The sequence below is a fragment of the Ochlerotatus camptorhynchus genome, unplaced genomic scaffold, assembly GCF_037179485.1.
Source record: "Ochlerotatus camptorhynchus isolate MF236.1 unplaced genomic scaffold, CSIRO-AGI_Acam_v1.1 ptg000142l, whole genome shotgun sequence".
NCBI lineage: Eukaryota > Metazoa > Arthropoda > Insecta > Diptera > Culicidae > Ochlerotatus > Ochlerotatus camptorhynchus.
Genome location: NW_027040632.1, coordinates 96,838 through 117,509, shown reverse-complemented (window position 1 = coordinate 117,509; position 20,672 = coordinate 96,838). Strand labels below are relative to the sequence as shown.

Below are 20,672 nucleotides of genomic sequence, written 5' to 3'. Positions count from 1 at the left end.
TAGTCATACTCATTGTTGACCGTACAACAGAAAATCACATCTTGCTTGTTTGTTGGTTATGTCGATTGATCATAACCCTCCTAATGATAATGAAGGTGTCTGAGTCAGTGTTCGCTTTTGCATGGAATAGAGCACACAATAAAACACCCATTCTTCGTCGAGACGCGTGATGTCTAGCTTCAGCAAACGACTTACCTTGTCTACAGAAAGTGTTCGGAACTGCCACTCCGGCCTTCCCGCTCTCCGCCGGAATTCTCCTCACGATCGTTGTTGTTGTTGTTGTTGTTGTTGTTATTACCATTATTGTTATTGTTAGTGCTACCATTGTCGCCATTGGAGCCACCATTGTCGCCATTGGAGCCACCATTGTTGTCGGGTGCGGAGGCGGAAGCTGCCGGACCAGCCGGTCCCCGTCGGTTCCGCAGCGAGTGGATGCACGCCAACATCCGTATCATGAACGAAGCTGGCACCGTAATTGTATCTTTGGTTTCCTCTAGCATTACCGCATTGCGTTCCATGAGCTGTAACCAAACAATAGAAATAAACCAGGAAATACTAAATTGTTATGCTTCAATCCGAAAATAATTATCATGGGTAGGTATTCTTCGTATATTCACGGCAGTTTCGAATGTTTGCAGGTTTCCTTGAAAATGTTAGGCTGCTAGATGTTCGTTGCTAACTTTGTGTGGATAAAGGTCTACCAAATTGGTCGTAATTCTTCTTCAAGATGAGCTTGATTTGGGTATTGGTTTATTGGATGGAATAAAAATAATTCAATAATAGTTCATAATTCACTCCGAGGGACTTAACCTTTACCTTCCTTGCTAAGAACCTATTCCAGGCCAAATAGTATAAACAAAAATTTTGACTCGACGTTCTCCGATTTACATGAAACTTTGCATGATTGCTTGTTATGGTCAATCATTCACATTTTTGCAAAAACTCTGCCATTGTGGGGGCATCATCAGTTCATCACCCAGCATGTCAGGTATGCTATTTGGAAGCCCGTGGAAATCCTGCAGGTTCTGATACTGAGGGCATACACATAGAATGTGCTCGATTGAGGCTAGAGTTCTACAACCGACGCAAGTCCTGTGGAACGGCGTTCCACCGAAATTGTGCGAGATCTTGGTGTGATCGGTCCTCAAACGCGACGCTATCTTCTGATCCCGCTGGTTCAACTGTTCTGTCCATTTCCTCGACGTCCCTTTGATCCGTCTGATGAAGAGGGAGCGGTTTTGAGCCCACTCTGCGTCCCAAGCTTCCCGTACTTTGCTCACGATCCAGCGCTTGACATCGTGTAACGGTACTTCGTTAGTATAGCGAGGGGGCAGATGGTCCTGCCCCAGCCAGAAAGTCTGCTACAGAGTTGCCTTGTATTCCGCAGTGCCCGTGTTTGGTGGCGCGGACTTCATCGTCGTCTGTCCTCAGGGATGAGTCGGGGCTTCGGATGTCAGGGCTTGTATGACAATGTGCGAATCCGTGAGGACCAGGATCGGTCGGTTGGAGAGCGTTGTAGCAGCGATGAAGATGGCAGCAGCTTCAGCAGAAATTACAAAACATTGCGGCGGTAAGCTGCAGCTGGTTGGTGTGATGTTTCCGGCTAGACCGATACCGACCCAGGCCCGAGAGCGAGATCCGTCTCGGCTTTGAACCTGTTCTTAATCCGGGTTTCGATTTTCGGTAATGGTGTTTGCCAGCATTTGTCTCCATGCCAGTAGACCCTGGCCACTATGGGGAGATCTTCGTTGGCAGCCGTGCGGAGGAGTCAATTCCCCTCGTCGAGGAGGAAAATCCCTTGATTTCCGGATGTCTTCGAGATGAAAGCAGCGGCTTTGGTTGCGATAGCTGCGGTTATACGGAAGCGGAAAGGCAGGATGCCTGCATCGATGCATGCAGCATCAGCGGGCGTGGATGGCAGCAGGCCAGAGACAATCCAGACGTAGGTGTTGTAGACTGGTGCTAACGTAGCTAAAAGCTTATCCGTTGCGATGCAGGTCATCTCCAACCCGTATAGAAGGCGACTGTCGATAATTGAATTCGCCACGTGGAAACGGATGCTTCGGTTGTTCTAACTATTCTGTCGGGAAATGGTCCGGATGAGATTCACTCGGCTGCGGCAATTTTTCTTGACTGCACTGAAATGCTGTTCAAAGTTGAGGAATCGGTCAACGAGAACTCCCAGAACTCGGACGTTCTTCTTCAGCGGTATGGACTGGCCGTCGATTTTGATCGGTGGTCCGCTAATTCTGTGTCGAGAAGGGCAGACATGGCACCTGATGCTTTTAGAGGCTGATAATTCAAAGCCTACTGGGTGGGCCCACCTGGCGACGGCGGAGACTGCCGCTTGGGCTCTCATCCTTGTACGTACTGGCGTGGGTTCGGTAACGGCGATAACCGATCCTTGTGGGACACCCGTTTCCTCGGGTGGTGTTGCCGACTGCGACTCGGAATGAGCGGTTGGACAAGAAGTTCTGGATGAAGTGAGCGATGGGTCCGTTAAGACCCCAGTCGATTAGTTGCTTAAGGACGAGGGGCGTCCACGTTCTGTTGAAGGCCTTCGATATTGCGAGCGATACTATCTCGGTGTGCAGACCACTGTCGTAGGCGTTCTTGAGAACTTCCCCTAGGGTTGCGAAATAGTTGGACGTTCCGAAACCTTGTCGGAAAGCGTGCTGTCGGTGATCAAGGAAATTTCCAGCATCGAGGTGTTGCTTCAGTCTTCGATTGACCATACGCTCTAGGACTTTGGCCATATAACGAGTGGCTACCCCGGTTTTCGGGATGGGAACTACCAAGCTTTCCTTCCATACTGCTAGGTACCCTTTAGTAAGCCAGAGCTTGTTTGACGAGGTCTAGCATCCGTAGCTGTCCTGGCACCGGTAGCCTCTTGAGTAGATGATATCCGATTTCGTCGGGTCCCGCCGACTTCCCGTTGCTGCAGCGAAGGGCATGCTGCAGTTCCTGCCAAGAGAAAGCTTGGTTTATACCGGTACTGGTGGTGTTGGGGGGTACTATGAAGTCTGCGATGGATGCGGTCGATGGCTTGGTTTTCTGCTTGAACTTGTTGTCATACTTGTCAATTTGCTGCGAGCTCGGCGAAGTAGGTACCGAGTTCATCAGCTAACCTGTGGATGCATTAACCATTAACCTGGACGTGAAGTGGTGTCGTGCGTCGTTTCCCACTAAGGGCGTTGATTCGCTGCCAGAGATCGGCCGAGGATTGCGATGCGTTCATCCCCTCCAGGAACTCCATCCAGCTGGATCGCTTGGCATCACGGATTTATTGTCGGTATTGGTTGTGTAGTTCACGGTAGTGACAAAGGGCCTCCTCTCTGTCGTGGTGTCCGATGGGGAGCCGCTTTACACGTCGAAGTGCCTTGCGCCGGGCTTTGCTGCTTAATATATGGCGTCCGAGAAGTCCTCGATACTGCCCGGGTTTCGCTGTAGTAGTAGAATCTCCACAGTGGCACCGTAGCTTTCCCAGTCCGCTTGTTCATACCGCCATCCTGGCCTCCGTGTTACCGCCGGGACGAAGGTCGCCGAGAGTTGAATTTGTATGGGGTAGTGGTCACTACCGTACAGGTCAGAGTTTACGTTCCACTGCGTTTTACCAGCGATGTGGCGACTGGCGGCTGTTACGTCGATAGCGGATGTGTATCTCCCGTTGAAATACGTTGGAGCACCATCGTTCAAGATTACCATATCTTCCTTCTCGAATATTTCCACGAGGTCCGTGTCACGATAGTCCGACCGAGGGCAACCCCAATTTGAGTGGTACGCGTTGACGTCCCCAACTAGGATGCGTGGTTCAGGTAATTTCATTAGGGTCTCGCTGAGTTGACAGTTGAGGTTGTCGATTCGTCCACATGGCAAATAAACGCAGGCAACGGTGATGTTGACTGTTTCTGCAAGTTGAACCCCGAGTTACTTCTAGGGAAAAATATACACGGTAATCAGGCAAAGACGCCATTTTGGAAAAAAAGTTGCAAGATCCAGAAATGTGAATGATTGCCCATAACACACAGTTATGCAAAGTGTAATGCAAATCGGAGAAGGTTGAGTTTTTCCGATTCGTCATTTGGCGTGGAACTGCTCTAAGGTCCATAGACGTAACTATGATGATGTCCTAGATCAGAAATGGAATTGTGAACGAATCAGTGTATCAAAAAGTGGGAGAACAATTTTGATCACCAAGCGGGCACTCACACAATCAAAGCATGCTACCCATATATTTACACTGCAGGCAAAGCTTGCCTTCTACCGCCAGGTGCGCTAGTGTTTACAATCATAATATGGAACCACTTTTGGATCCGAAGTTCACCTGCTGTTCTGTGATGATGAGCTAGGTGGCATGGCCCTACCTGACAAGATATAAACTATAAACCATCGGTAGTATGTAGGGATCGACAAAATATCTTCCCTCCTATATTTAAAAATTACGGGTTGTGAAAGATGTACGTTCTTTCAGATTTCTTTAAAACGAGTTTATACAAAAGTTCAGGGACCTTCTTAGATATCAATGGAAATTCGTAGAAGGTAGATTGATTTCTGTAAACTTCGTAGATTCTTATGAAATTTTTTAAAAGTTTAGAAAATGTTATATAGCTTTAAAAAACTTCATAAATTTACAGAAATTTCATAGGAGTTGATATATTATTATACAAGCTCAGTGAACTTCATACAACTTCAGTGAAATTTACATTATTTAGTAGAACTTTATCAAACTTCATAGAAATTTGTTGCAATTTGAGAAAGCTTATTAAAGTTTTGGCATTTTTCTCTACCTTCGATTTTTTTTTAAACTTCGTAAAACTGGAGAACATGTACAAGTTAATGTACAAGTTAATGTACAAGTTAATATACAATACTTTAGCACTTCTTAAAAAAAATTAGAATTTCAAATTGTTATAGAACTTCATGGAACAGAATAAACGAAGTTCGGGAAGCTTCATAGAAGGGCAGCGAATTTATAGTAGTTGAGCGATTTTTGTACAAGTTGAGCGAACTTAAGTGAGAATTTTCGCAAAACTTCTTTGAAGAGCAAGGAATTATGTAGAAGTTCAGCGAACTTCATAGAAGCTCAGCTAGAATTTCTAGGTTTTCTTGGAATTCAGGGTGTTTTGTAGATAGAACTGTAGAAATTCATCTTCTTTCTTCTTCCTCGCATTTCAAGCTTATTGCGTATGGCATATTACCCAACAAACAATTTTAGCTGCAATTTAGCTTATAGAGCCAAAATTTGCCTTACGCAGCGTTTTTTTGCCTGTATAAGCTAAGCTGCAGCTAAAATTGTTTGTTGGGTAGCTTATTGCGTGCTCTCAACTTAGTGTTCTAGATGCACTTCCACAGTTATTAATTGAGCGCTTTCGGTGCCTGTACCATTTGTGGCAAGTACAATCATACTCTATGCCCAGGGAAGTCGAGAAATTTTCCAACCCGAAAAATTCCTAGACCGGACCGGGAATTGAACCCAGCCACCTCCAGCATGGTCTTGCTTTGTAGCTGCACCTTTACCGACTGAGCTAAGGGAGGTGCCACGAAGCTCTGAATTCTTGTTCAAATTTCCGGGAACAGTGAATGAATGAAAGTTCAGTAATATTGGTAAAAACTTAGCTGTAGTTTGTGTAAGCTATAAACAAATCGTATTAGTTCAGAAAACTTCGTATAAGTGGACGCAACTTTCCAGAAATTCACAGAAACTAATTTGAGGAACTTCATAGAGCCTCAGGGATAAGATAAATGGATTGGGAAGAAGTTCAAGGAGCTTTATTTGAGTTCATGGAATTGAATTAAAACAAACTTTGTAGAAGTACAGGAACCTTCGTATAAGTTTTATAAAACTTAGTTAGTATCCATATATTTTCAATATGATTCCAATGAAGCTCTATGGATGTTTTTCAAAGTCTTGAAACACTTCACAAAATTTCAACTGTTATCAAAATTAAGACACCTTCAAATCGAATGAATTCCTCCATGCAATGCAAATTGCTCTGCATAGCTGTGGTGTTTATTTCATAAAATCTCTTGGGAGGGCCAGCTCTAGGTATAAGGAGGGCTTCCCTCCCCCTTATTTACGCCAATGAAGGCCGCTGGTAGAGTGTAAGCTGTTGCCCGAGCGGACAAACGATATTATTAATATTTTTTTCCTTTTGCAGATCCGCTCGGCCGCCAGCTTTCACTCTACCTGGTGCATCAGTCAACATTCCACCATTATGGTCGTCACTTACATCATTCGCCGCCTCCTGATCGAAGCGGACCTTCTCCTCGTCCATGGGGGACCATATTTTGATATCGTAATCGATACCGGACGTGGCCAACATCGGCAGCGTCGGATGTGGCTGGACGCAATTCACCACGTGCTGGTCCGCCTCCATGAGCATCACCAGCCGACCGGTAGCGCGTTCCCACGTGAACACGTGACCGCAATCCGAACCGGACATGATGTAGTCGTTGCCCCAGAATGTCGCTTCTTTGATCATTGTGCTGATGGAGATGATTGATTTTCCATTAGTCTATAGTGTTCATCCCAGAACCAACCACAACGACTTACCGCGCATTCCGATGCCCCACAAACTTTCTCAAGACGTAATCGTAATTTATGACTTTCGCTTCGAGATCTTTCAGTGCTTTCAGTTCTGCTTCGTAAGCGGATTCCTCCGCCCTGCTATCAGACTTTTTTCTTTGGTTTAGTTTAGTTTCATCTTCCTCCTCATCGTAATCGTCATCGTCATCTTCTTCCTCATCCCTCTCCCTGCCACCACCGGAGGAAGCAGTACCACTTCGTTCAGAATCGCCATCAACCTGCCTCGACCTCGGCTGAGAACCACTCGTTGAAGGTTGCGGTTCTCCCGAACCTTCCCGCTGTTCATCACTTCCTCCACCGCCGCTACTGCTGCTGGCAAAACTCCGGAAGTCATCGACCACATTCGCCAGATCACTATCGTTGGTCAGTTCGTTCGTGTGCGTTAGTCCGATGCGCGTCCTGGGGTCGGCCAACATTCGTGACAGAACTTCGGTCATACGATGCATGATCGTTGCCTGCAGTTGTGGTCGAGCCTGGCCGGCCCCGAATACTCGCGAAGCCATCTCGCGGGCCGGTCGTGCATCCGGCCCGGTATCGGACCAATCGCCACGCAAACGTAACCGACGCACCGGCGGTGGACTGTCGATACTGTTCTGCGTCTTTGAACCCCGTTTACCCTTCTCCGCACTGCTCGAAGCCTGCGCCGCCTTCACCTCAATTCCCTCCTTCGTTACATCAAACAGGTACAAATGGTCGGACGAGTAGTTAACCTGCAAGGCGTAATGGAACTTATTATCCGAAGCACAAAATCGATCCCAACAACAACAAAAAACCTACCAACAAATCAGTCTCGTCCTGACTGTAAGCGATTGATGTCACCCGGAACGATCGCTTCTCCATCGACGGGTTGGTAAACATCTTGACCGGCACGGTATGGCGATCGTTCGGTGATCCGGGCGTATTACAATCCACCATCTTTAGGAACCTTCTGTCAAAGATTCGCACGTGACTATCGGAACTTCCCACCGCTATGTAGTTCATCGAAATCGGCGACAGGGTCATCGCCGTCACTGCTGAAGGGCTTAGAATAAGGATGTTATCCTTACAGCACGTCTTCAGACAGCGCGTCATTTTGCGCAGATCGAACAACCGAACCGTACCGTCTTCCCCGCAGCTCATGAATGATTTCGGTTCCGTTGGAACCGTCATCACTTCGTACGTCGTCCCATTGCTGTGACAGTTGAAATAGTTCAAGTTGCGTTCGTGCGCTTCCGCCGGTTCCAGCGCAACGTCCTTCAGTTCCGTGTACAGTACGATCCCGTCGCCCGAGCAGGACACAATTTCCCGGTTTCCGCTCTGCGGCAGAAATCGAGCACTGAAAATGTTAGCCCTGTGGGTTGTCTTGTGCTGGAACAGGGTCTGCCCGGTGAAGGGACTGCTGATGACGATGTGCTGATCGTCCGACCCGGACAGGAGCAGCTGGCCATCGTCGCTCCAGAATACAGTGTTTACGCAGCCCTTGTGTACCTTGAGCGTCTTCCAGAGGTCCAACCGTTGGATGAAGTCGAGACTGTCTGCGAATGAGAGATCGAAAGGATTATTCAAGATACTTCTCGGTTGACATGTACGAGTAGACTCTTTTTTCAGTTCGGTTAATATTGCTGATTGCATCTGAAACTGGGCAGCCCCAAAAATGCAACAAGTGTGATCAAAGTGCACGATTTCGTCAAATCGTTTTGGTGTCTTCGGAGCACTTATTGATTTTATCATAAGGAAGGAGTGCACCAAAGACACCAATTTATTAGCTCCGCGTTGTGTAGTGACGCTCTCGCTGAGCCAGCCATGGGTAAGAAATCGCGCGGTAACGCGAGTGCCGGTTTATCGGGAAAACAGCCTCTCCCAGGAGGCGGCGCGACCTCCGAGCCAGCCCAGAAGAAGCAGAAGAAAACCCCATTGCCCGTCCCGACAGGCGTTGCGGACCCGCAGCCGGGGCCTCCCGGAACTAAACGACCCAGACCTGAAGACAGCAGCGCCACCGCATCGGCAGCAAAAAAGCTGCTGAGCAATAATCCGTTCTCCGCCCTGCAGAACGGAGCCCAGCCGCAGTCGGACCCTGAGACGGTGCCGAAAAAAGTGAAGTTGCCACCCTTCTATGTGAAGGGCTTCCCTCTCGGGCTATGGGAGCAGCTCGATTACTACATTAAGGAGGGCCTTCGATGCACCATTCAACGGTGCACGGAAGGCTACAAACTGTTGGTCCCGGCCGAAAAACACTACAACTCAGTCCAGGCCCTCTTGGACAGGATGAAGCTGGAGTACTTCTCCCACGACGTCGAGGTCACCACGACATGGACTCTACCACCTTAATGAACGAGATTAAGGCGAACGGCCTCAAGCCAGTGGAAATCCACAAGATGACCCGCAGCAAGGCCATCAAGTATCGTGACCAGCTCTACCTGGTCCATCTGGAGAAGAACTCCACAACCGTGATGGATCTCCAGACGACACGCACACTGTTCCACATCGTAGTGAAATGGGAGCGGTATAAGCCGACCCACCGTGGCGTCACTCAGTGCTGTTGTTCGGGCACGGCACCAGGAACTGCCGCATGGCCAGCCGCTGCATCAAATGCGGCAAAAACCACAAGATCGACGACTGCGACAGCATCGAGGAAGCCGCTCCCACATGCGCCAACTCCGGTGCCGCCCACAAGGCCTGTCCGAAGCGGGCCGAATACGCCGAGATCCGCAAGAAGGCCTCGTCCAACAACCAGCCCGGTCGCAAGAAGGTTCCGGAAAACAACGCGCAGAACTTTCTTCCGATATCACCGGTCCAACCACGGCCAATTCCAGTGTTGCCGCCGCTCCCACTCAAGCAACAGTTGTCTGCTGCCCAGTCGGCTGCCGCTGCAGTACCCGGTTAAGCCTCAGGGCCATCGACGGATCCCCTGCTCCGGGATTGGCTGGTACAACCGGCGAAGCTACAGACGATTCTCCGCTGTCAACGGATGAGATAGTCACACTGTTGGCCCAGGCCATCATCATCAAGCGCACCTGCGCTACAAGAACACAACAGCTCCAAGCTATCATCTCCTTCGTCGCTAATTATGGACCGTGAAGCCATAAAGGTTGCCAACTGGAACGCTCGCTCCGTAGGAGCAAAAAACATTGAGCTTGCAGACTTCCTCCGCAAGCACGACATCGACGTGGGTCTTCTCACCGAGACCCACCTCAAGACCGGTGAAAGCTTCTGGTTGCCCGACCACAGCATTGTCCGGCTTGATCGCACCAGCTCCAGGGGGGGCGGTGTCGCGGTAATCATCAAGAAAGGCATCAAGTACTGCACCCTACCCCACTACCGCACTTCCATCATCGAGGCCGTCGGCGTAGAGGTGGAAACATCGACCGGAAACGTTCGGTTCATCGCCGCCTACTGCCCCCGGCAATGTACCGTTAGCAATGGTACAGCACAGCAGTTAAAGAACGACCTTGCCATCATAACCCGCACCAATGCCCGCTTCGTAATCGGAGGGGACCTGAACGCCCGGCACGAGGCCTGGCGGAACTACCAGCAGAACCAGAACGACCGCCTACTATTCGACCATTCCCAGCATGGTCTCTATTCCGTCTGGTTTCCGGACGAACCAACCTTCACATCATCGGCGGGCAACCCATCGACGCTGGACCTGTTCTTCGCAAACACCGGATTAGCCAAGCCGGTTGCCGTCAACGACCTGAGTTCGGACCACCCACCGGTGCTGACCGAGCTGGGCTGCAACGTGGACCCTGCACCGTGCCTGAGAAAGGACTACCATCGAGTCAACTGGGTCCAGTCTCGGCGCGTGGTCGACCGCCACATCGACGACAACCCACCGCTCGACACAGTGGAGGACATCGACCGGGTCCTGGAGGGTCTCCATCAAGCCATATCCGTGGCTGACGAAAAGTGCGTTCGACGAGTTCCTGTGAGGGGTAAGTTTCAAGCAATTGATTCCCACACCAAACTCTTGATTCGGCTCAGAAATGTTCGTAGGCGCCAGTTTCAGCGGACTGGAGATCTGCAGCGTAAATACGAAATGGTCGATCTGAATCGGCAGATCGCTTCCAGAATGGTCTCAATCCGGAACGAAAGTTTCGGGCGGCTCGTTCAGAACCTGGACGACCGTTCCAGACCATTCTGGAAGGTTGCCAAGGTGCTGAAGTCTCACCCCAAGCCCATTCCACCACTTAGAGTCAATGACGAACGGCTTATCACCAACGAAGAGAAGGCCAATGCGATTGGGGAGCACATTGCCCAGTCGCATTTGCTTGGCTCCAAAATCCCAAGTCCACTCGAGAACCAGGTTGCGCAGTGCGTCCAAACGTTAGATGCCTCCCCTTGTGCCGTCCCTCCACAAGAACGGATTACAGAGGAGCAAATTTGCTCCGCGCTGAAATACAGTAAGAACATGAAGGCTCCCGGGTTTGACAGAATATTCAACCTAGCGTTGAAAAATCTCAGCCCGAGGGTGCACTCGCTGCTGGCTGCCACCTTCAACAGATGCTTGGAGCTGCACTACTTTCCAAGCATCTGGAAGGTGGCAAAAATCATCCCGATCCGCAAACCTGGGAAAGACCCGTCAAGCTACAGACCGATTAGCCTGCTCTCAGCGCTGAGCAAGCTGTTCGAAAAATTGATCCTCAGTCGACTGAACAAGTTTGTGGAGGAACATGACAGTCTTCTTCCGGAACAGTTCGGGTTCCGTAAGGGGCATTCAACCAATCATCAGCTAGTGCGGGTGATGAATAACATCCGAAGTAACAAAGCTGTATCCAAGTCCACAGCCATGGCCTTGTTAGACGTCGAAAAGGCGTTTGACAATGTCTGTAACTACTCTTCCAACATTGTCATCAGAAGTCATTGTTTACAAAAGCTGTTACGCCTAAGTCCAGCTCTATCTGGATATGTTTAAATCTAACATACCATGTACTTTAAGTTTCAAAAACCAAAGTCGGTTGCGGCATGAAAGTGGTCTGATTTTGATCCAGAGATGATGGATTTTAATTCTTAAAACGCCAATCAATAGGAATTTTTTCTACGATTCTGTTAAAATTAACACTTTATCATTTTTCAAAATGTCACTACTGTAAATTGCACGAATGTGTAGCTGTTGCACCCCAAAGTGGTGAGGACCACAGGGGAAAGAGCGTCCAACATAGCTCTGGTCTTCACCGAAGAGTCTTCACAAGCTCCTACCTCACGCTTCCACGTGTCGGATGCAAGGGGGGGAGGTGGCTGTCAAATACGAACAATCGTCGCTTACCTCACATAACTGGTTCCAAACGTAAACAAGAATAAGAAACCTACAGCGTTTGTTTACGTTTGGAACCAGTTTCATACAAGAATGATCAGTAGGCTGATTTGACAGCACGTCCCCCCAGGTCGGATGATGACAGTCAGTATATGCCCATATATGTGTTGGTAGCGGGGTGTGGGCAATGTCATCACGATTAACCCATATCGTGATGATAGCAAGGCTGAGGAGGTGCGAATCGTCGAGCGTCTGTCCACCAGGAGGTGCGGCTCAAACAGCGTCTGTCTGGCATCCAGCGGCTGAAACAAGAAATGTTGAATCGTGTCAACTAAACCTAAGATGGCAGCCCCATCAACACGATGTAGGTATCGCGACCCTGGTACGGTAGCATACTGAATTATAAAAATACTCAGAAAAATGAAGTAAGAAGAAGAAAAAACGAACGGAATTTTCGGCAACTGACCCAACGGCAACGAAATAAGGACAATGAATGGAAACTCGGTTCTTGGAATGTCAGAACGTTAAATGAACCTGGACGAGTGGGCCTTCTGGCCCGTGAACTGCAAAAGGTGAATGTGAGTGTGGCTGCTATTCAAGAAGTACGGTGGCTTAGATCTGGAGAACGTGAATTCAGGGCGGTAGATCCTATCGCCAACACATCGTTCAAATACCATATCTACTACAGCGGTGGCGATAGAGCAGAACGCGGAGTTGATTTCGTAGTGATTGGGAAACAGATGAAGCGGGTTATGCGGTGGAAACCAGTTAGCGAGCGCATCTGCGTTTTGAGGATTCATGGCAAATTCTTCAATTACAGCACCGTGTTGGGATTTATCCCGAAACAATTCCTTGGATCAAACGTTTTGTTTGTGTGCTGATCAAAGCTAAAAATGTATATATTTAAATATAAAGATCTTTTCAACAAATTAGGTATAATTACTTACAATTTAGTTTCTTAATCGGCAAAATCTCTTCCTCGTGCGGATGGGCACCCTATTAATGCACTTGTATCAAGTTGAATTTTCTAATTAAATGTAGTTTGTAAGATATTATTTATAAATTAGTTTAAGATTCAACAAGATATCGATATTTTTAAACATTTAAGGGTCTTTTATGAGAGTTAACGAGATTTTTAAACTCACTTTCAGCTATGTTCGTATAGTCCAACAGCCTCGATTCCCTCGTATAGGTCAGGTCATGAACTCACCTAATTCATAAATATTTATCCTATTTTAATTAGAATCTACTAACGATTCAATTTGTACTTACTAGATTAGCAATAATTACAATAATATTTAAGATTTAAACAAAGCACTTTTCTCAATTAAGGTAGAATTAATGAAATTTGCTTTATAAATTCGGCCACCACGTTGTAACGATTGTGAAATGATTGTTCCTTTTGTTTTGTTTTGCTTTCTATCTTCTGTCTTCTTGTCAGTGCACCGTCTGTCGTGTTGTTGTAAAGAACGAACTACTCCAGTTGATCACTCTGCGGCAGGGACTGCGTTGCGTGCCCTGCGGTTTAAGCCGCAACATAAATCCGAATCCGAATCATAACGATAAATCCGATGACGTGAAGGACGCGTTTTATGAAAGCCTGGATAAAACCTATGATGAGTGCCCTAAACACGACGTGAAGATTGTCATCGGAGATGCAAACGCGCAGGTCGGAAGAGAGGAATTCTTTCGCCCAATCATTGGAACAGAGAGCCTTCACTCTGCAACCAATGATAATGGCCTGAAGCTGATAAACTTCTCTGCTGCTCGTGATATGGCCATCAGTAGCACCCACTTTGAACGCAAGGATATCCGAAAGCACACCTGGAGACATCCTAATGGCGAAACTTGCTCCCAGATCGACCACGTGTTGGTGGATGGTCGGCATTTCTCGGATGTCGTAGATGTCAGGACCTTCAGGGGTCCTAATATCGACTCGGATCACCCCCTCGTTGTCGCGAAAATTCGAGCGCGTCTATCGACCGTTACGAGTTCGAGAAACCGGAGATCGATGCGTTTCAACATCCAGCGTTTGACAGTATTAAGATGGTGTTGCTGCAAAGTACCATCAGAAGCTGAATGAGCGGAGAGCGGAAATCAACGTGAACGAGTATCTCAACAATCTGTGGGAAGCTGTCCACGGAGCGGTGAGCACAACAGCACGAGAGGTGATAGGTACAGCTCAGAGGCGCCCTCGGAACGGGTGGTTTGACGAGGCGTGCCAGCGAGTGACAGAGGATGTTGGTGTCTGGTACCCGTCAGAACGGAGAGCGGTACAGGGTAGCAAGGTCAGCCGAGAAACGAACCCATCGCAGGAAAAAAGGCAGTACGAAGAACGCGTTATTGCTGAGGCGCAAGAAAGTATGGAGCAGAATGATATGCGAAGGTTTTACGCAACTGTCAATGGCGTGAGGAGTAAGACAGCGCCGTCTCCCGCCATGTGCTATGACCGTGAAGGTAATCTGCTGACAGATAAAACGATGGTGACTGCCAGGTGGAAGGAGTACCTCGAGACGTTGCTGAACGGAGAGAACGAGAGAGCATCTACAAACAGAACACACATCGACGACGATGGTCAAGCTGTGGAACCACCAACGCTAGAAGAGGTGAAAAAGGCGATACGAGAGCTGAAAAACAGTAAGGCTGCGGGGAAGGACGAGCTCCCGGCCGAACTGCTCAAACACGGAAGTGAGCAGCTGCACCAGATGATCCACCGTATACTGCTCAAGATATGGGAGGAGGAAGAATTACCCGCTAGTTGGTTGGATCGGCTCGTTTGTCCCTTCTACAAAAAGGGACACAGACTGGAGTGCGCCAATTACAGAGGAATCACGCTTCTGAATTCGGCGTACAAAATATTATCACGTGTTCTGTTCAACAGATTGAGACTGCTTGAGGAATCCTTCGTCGGCAAATACCCTTGAGAAGTTCCTGGAATACAACTTGCAGACTCATCATCTGTTCATAGATTTCAAGGCAGCGTACGATTCAGTAAAGAGAAACGAGCTATGGCAGATAATGCAAGAAAACGGTTTTCCGACGAAACTAATTAGGCTGATTCGTGCAACGCTGGATGGTTCGAAATCATGTGTACGGGTTGCAGACGAGATGTCGGCCTCGTTTGTGACCTTAGATGGGTTGAAGCAGGGAGATGCTCTTTCGAACTTGCTATTCAACATCGCCCTCGATGGATCGACTAGGAGAGCTGGTGTGCAGAGGAACGGTACCATCATCACAAAGTCGCACATGCTCCTTGGTTTTGCGGACGACATCGACATCATCGGAATCGACCGTAGAGCAATGGAAGAGGCGTTCGCGCCTTTTAAGAGGGAGACAGCGATGATTGGTCTCACGATAAATTCTACCAAAACGAAGTACATGGTCGCCGGTAGAAAGCGTGGGAGCAATAGTGGTGTTGGTGGTGAAGTGGTGCTAGATGGCGAAAAATTTGAAGTTGTGGACGAATTTGTTTATCTTGGTACTTTAGTGACGTGCGATAATGATGTTACCCGCGAGGTGAAAATGCGTATTGCAGCCACGAATCGTGGGCATTGAAAGAGGCCGATCGGAGAGCTTTCGGTGTCTTCGAGCGTAAAGTGCTGCGAACAATACTCGGCGGTAAACTGGAAAATGGCATCTGGCGGCGTCACATGAATCACGAGTTGTACCAAGTATATAACGGCATGGATATTGTGAAGCTTATAAAACACGGCAGGCTACAGTGGGCTGGGCATGTGGCACGAATGCCGGAAGAGCGTCAAGCGAAGTCAATATTCAGCAGGGAACCCGGAAGAGGACGTCGGCATCGGGGTAGGCCACGCACGCGTTGGCTTTGTGCAGTTGAGGGGGACATTAGGTCCTTGAACGTCCAAGGCGACTGGAAGCGATTGGCTCAGGAACGAGACCAATGGAGACGGTTACTTCGTTCGGCGCAGATTTGAATTCAACGAGTCGTCGCCCACATCAGGTACTCATGTAGGTAGCTGTTGCTATGATAATTAATAATATCACCGATTGTCTGCAAAAAGCAATTTCCCTAACACAAATTTCAAAGTTGAATTCCATCCGCTCTCACCAAACGGTGTTCATTCAATCACCGCGTGGTGAGTAGTGGTGTTCTCCAGTACACGACGAAAGGCTCTTCGTGAGTCGCTGGGGGCCATCTAGGCCAAGCGCGTCATACTAAAGAGTATGGACAGAGAGAACCCTGCTCAAATTCCAATTCCTACACACTTAAACAGAGACCCTGAGTTCGGTAAAAAAAATTACCGTCTTAGATCGGTAATGCTAAAAATTACAGATGTTTCGGTATTTTCTCGCTTTATTGCTGAAAACTGTAAATGAAATGACCGAATTTCGGTAATTTCATTTTAATTTACCGAAAACGGTAACCATTTTTACCGGCAGGTCTGTAAATCAGCCTCATCACTGACTTCGGTGAAATATTTTACTGAATTTTCGGTAAACAAAGCTTTCCATTACTGAGTTCGGTAATGGTCTAGGTAAACGTCAAATCCACCATATTGTTATTTTCGATCGACTTTAAAAGCGTTCGTGCTTGTGAAAAATAAGAAGGTGAAATTATGGAAGCTGTTATTCAACACCAAAATGAGTGAATCGTAGATATTTTCCGTAAATAATTAATTTTCGTTATCTAAATAAATACCGATTACAGATGGCCGATGTTGTTGCTTGTTTTTTTTCTGTCGGTCCAAGTTCCATTCCCGTTGGCGACGATCTGAAAACAGCATTTGGAATATTCTTCCAAAGCTTCCTTGTTTTCAGTGTAGCGCCGAATCCTTCCGACAAAAACTTGATTTTGTTCATTGGTGGTGCAATTTGCAACACTAACTTATTGACCACCATGAAACAATATTAAAGAAAATTACAGTTGAGTCGGTTACCTTTTTAGAAAATTACAAATCTCTCGGTAATTTTCGATTTGCATATCGTCCTCAAAATTACAGTTCTCCGGTAAAGTCGACTACAAATCAAGCAATGCACATCGGTAAACGTTACCGATCGTTCGGTAAATTTGACAGCTAATTTTGCTGATCCAGTTTACAGATTTTTCGGTAATGTTCTCGATTACCGAAAACATTACCGACCGTTCAGCTGTTGAGAATTCGGTAAATGAATTACCGAAGTCGGTGATTTTTTCTAAGTGTGTACACAAAACACAAGCTGCTGCTGCAGTTAACAAATAAGATTTATTATATAAGACCACGTAGTCCTATCATAGAGGTAACTCTAAGACTAGAAGGTCCCGAAGAAACGTGCTCAACTTTTTGGCTCAGCTCTGGTACTCTCTTCGGTCCCTAGCTAATCGATTCACCCCTCGAAACATAGGAAAATCCACTAACCCCTCATTTCATCATTTTTTCAGCAATATTTTTTGATTCTTTAGCAAAATACAATTGTACAAAATAAACTCACATTGTTACACTTCGTTGCACTTCCACAACCGCGGTTAAGGCAAAACTTGGCAATGCAATTCATATTAATGATATTAAATGATATTCGAAATTTAAGGAAACAATAATGTTCACCAGTTCATTTTTTTTTTTTTTTTTTTGTCTTTATTTTAGAGATTTTTAGCCTGAGGCTAGTTCATCTCTTGTTCACCAGTTCACTGAGAATTGAAACAACGTAAACAAACTAACTCGAAGCGTAGACAATGACAAAGTCTCGTAAAAAATTGGAACATTTTACTCCGCGGTAAGTGTTGGCAGCTTTTGTAAACAAAACAAATCACGTTGCCAAAACGTCTGATAATATTTCCGAGAATCTCTGTATAATATTCATAATATTCGATTTCACTGTCTGTCAATTGGCAAATCTACACGGTTAGAAAAAAGTACCCAAAATTAAGTTCTTTTCACTCATCTCGGCACTATAGTGCAGGAACCCAAAAGTAGGTAAAGCGGGTCAAAGTAAATTTCATTTACTTGTGTGCAATTCGTATGGAATTTTCCACTGGCTTTTTAACCAAAAGTAAGTTAGTTGTACCCAACAGTAGGTAAATATGATTATACTCAACGTTGGGTTCCCACACTTTACTACCCCTTTTGGGTGGTTTTGCTCCTCCGTTTTTGACAACATTAGAAGGAGAAAAGGAGACAAACTAGTCAAAAGTAGGTAAAAGTGAACTTTCCGTTGGGTACTTTTTTCTTACCGTGTAATCTAATCTAACACAACCTGCATAAGCATGCTGTCAATTGACGTTTAAGCGGGATTGATGAATTTGATGAGCAGAACGATTAAATTTTGTTGGCGGTGTGAGTATGAGTGCATGGAAATGCATGAGAATTGCAAGCGTAAAATTTGTTTACCAATTCTCACGCAAGGTTATTCTCTCAGGATGGCTCAATGAATGAGATTTGAGGATGATTTTCCGCCATTAGGTCTAAATATCGTGTGTTGCAAATCACCCCGTTTGACAGTAGCTATAATCTATAACAACGCGTTGAAATGGTATCCAATACATTTTCGAGCTTTCTAAAACTATCCAAGTTAAACAGAAAAAAAGGCGCTCTAATTTTGAACCTTGTCGATCTGCCCGATCTGCTGGAGTATACATTTTAGCACAACACCAGCAACCAATCAATATCTAGCGGCGGCCAGTTTATTTTTGTTCTTGAAATTAAAGCATATCCGCAAACTGAGCAACAGAAAATTCCATTCTTGACACATGGATGGATATCTAGCTATTACGCATTTCACTTTAGCGCGGTCTTTTTCAGCTCAATTCGTTCCCCCCAGCAAAACTGAAACTCGGAAAATTTAAACCTTTCTGCTCGCTCACGTAATTGCACCGCTTAAAAAGTGTCTATTCAACAAAGAATGAGCTCGACCTTGGCAAACAAAAAAACAAAATCCCTCACTCACCTTTGCTACTGCTGACCAATCGGTGACCAAACAAATCCTCGCCGTAAGCTGCTCCTCCACCGTACACTGCCCGGAAGACGCTATTCATTCGCCTGTCCGTTCGCATTTTCAGTTCTGGCAAATTTTCACCCGAAATTTCGTAACCGTAAATTCACTGATTCACCGATCTGCTTCGAAAGTCCATTCACTGGCAGTGGACTGCAACTTTACACCACAGCGATCACTATCTTATCAGCACCCGCGTTCACTTTATCTAAATAAGGTTCTTTGTTGGGTAGTCCGATTAACGGTGAGTAAATCGTTCACTCCAGCGCAGTTCAGAGCTCGCACCTCTGCCTTCAATTGACCACCGAGTGAGTAGCAGCAGTAGCAGCACCGTGTTACCACCAAACCCTACCAGGTGACGACGCGCAATATCATCTCGATCGACGGCGCCGAGGAGATAGCAAGCTTTCTCTCTGCTTCCACCTTCCTGAGCTGGGCGCACTGTGATCTTAATCCAAGTAAATGTACGGAAGCACTGAAGATGGCCTGCCAGTAAGTAGTATTAAGGGAGAAACAGAAAATATTATTAACGAAATTCCTGTTGTCGCGGAGTGAAGGCATGTAAAGCAACAACGACGTCAGAGAGCTGTCTACTGCGGGATGGGGCGAGAAGCAAAGATAAATGGACCCTGGCGTCATGAACATGCGAAAACATACAAACGGGTCCCGGTTATAATTAGAACCGTGCTCATCAACTTTGCACAAATTTCAAAGAAAGAAAAGGAAAACCGATGAGAAACGTGACGTAGCCCTAGGTTTGTAAATGTTTAAATTCACACGCATGTTTACCCTTGGCCATACACGTGTTCCGTTAGAATGTATTTTAAAATAAACAAAGGCCTACTAAAACCTCTGCTTCTCCTTCGTTTGAGATCTGAGCGAGAAAATCATCTACCTCATCCGTCACGTTGTGTTCAGGTAGAATTTGTGTTATTTTAATCCGTTTGCTCACGTTCAAGTGAAAATAATATTAAGTGGTTACAGTCTGGTCGACGATATACGAAAATTTTCCTCCTCCCGACCATCCCCACCACAGGAAGGGTGAAGGTCAATGTTTGTCCACCTTCCTGTCTCCTCTCATGCCAAAGAAACTATCTTGCAAACCACTAAAATAATAATAACACACGAAAGTCACGCCGCGGGACCAAAACCGAATTGATCGAGAAGTTTATGTCGGAATAAAATTTCTTCTAGCTCGTGGATGGATAGCAAAATGTATTTATGGACTCCGATTAACAACGTAAAAGTAACAACGATGAAGGAGCGAAGGAAATTGATTTTTTTGCTCACCTCCTCCCACTATCACTCGATATACGCAACGGGCACCGAAATTCTACATATTCACCACATTCAACTGGATCACATATTCACTCGCACATTCTTTAGGACAATGCAGTCCATTTGACCGACCATAATACGAATAAAATTGCACAATTTTTGCGGCGACACAATTTTTTGATGAAATTCCGAAAGGTTTGTTTTTTTCTGACTTAAATTTTTCGACAGACGACAGCTGATCCGAGTGATGGCACGCACACTGATGCCAAATTTGCGTGTTTTTATGCTCCCCCGTTTGACGGCAACATAGGTTCCACAATCGCGGCGCGAGTATCATATACAGTCGAGGCGCTCAGAAGTGGTCTAGTCCAAGATGCCATGTATAGCAGGTAATGTTGGGATTCCTGCGTTGATGAAATAGTTCGTTCTTGGATGAGCTTGCCAAAGTGTTCGCTCTGGTCGCCAGACCAGCATGTAGTTCAGCCAACAATCAATACGAAACTATCGATTTTAAATTGGCTCACTACTTGACTAGCCTATTGGTCCCAAGCAAATCGATTAACGTACCCCATTCTAGTCGAAATTCTAGTTCTACGCAATGTTTGTTTTGATTTGCTATGAAAGTTTGAGCGATGAAATGAGGGG

General features: G+C 46.5%; 1 protein-coding gene across 3 annotated transcripts; it reads right to left on the bottom strand.

Moving 5' to 3' along the window:
* Positions 1-10: 10 nt before the first annotated feature.
* LOC135700771 (DDB1- and CUL4-associated factor 6-like) lies at positions 11-20,226 on the bottom strand. 3 transcript variants are annotated; one of them, XM_065221415.1, is made up of 6 exons: positions 20,040-20,226; positions 18,705-19,235; positions 7,364-8,100; positions 6,554-7,296; positions 6,231-6,486; positions 11-521 (listed from the first exon to the last, which is right to left on the bottom strand). In XM_065221415.1, exons 2-6 carry the CDS (start codon positions 18,808-18,810, stop codon positions 201-203), a joined length of 2,163 nt encoding a protein of 720 aa, XP_065077487.1. In that variant the 5' UTR covers positions 18,811-19,235; positions 20,040-20,226; the 3' UTR covers positions 11-200. The 3 variants fall into 3 exon arrangements, with proteins under 3 accessions (XP_065077487.1, XP_065077489.1, XP_065077488.1); XM_065221417.1 differs by having other exon boundaries at positions 18,705-19,224; XM_065221416.1 differs by lacking the exon at positions 20,040-20,226 and adding an exon at positions 19,309-19,353 and having other exon boundaries at positions 18,705-19,224.
* Between the last annotated feature and the right edge of the window lie 446 nt (positions 20,227-20,672).

What these genes read in the sequence shown, in the direction of transcription:
- LOC135700771 (XM_065221415.1), bottom strand. Translation starts at nt 18,810, where the DNA reads ATGCGAACGGACAGGCGAATGAATAGCGTCTTCCGGGCAGTGTACGGT. An exon ending in AGGACGAGACTGATTTGTTG is followed by an intron (nt 7,297 to 7,363) that starts GTAGGTTTTTTG and finishes TACGCCTTGCAG; the next exon opens with GTTAACTACTCGTCCGACCA. An exon ending in GTGGGGCATCGGAATGCGCG is followed by an intron (nt 6,487 to 6,553) that starts GTAAGTCGTTGT and finishes CATCTCCATCAG; the next exon opens with CACAATGATCAAAGAAGCGA.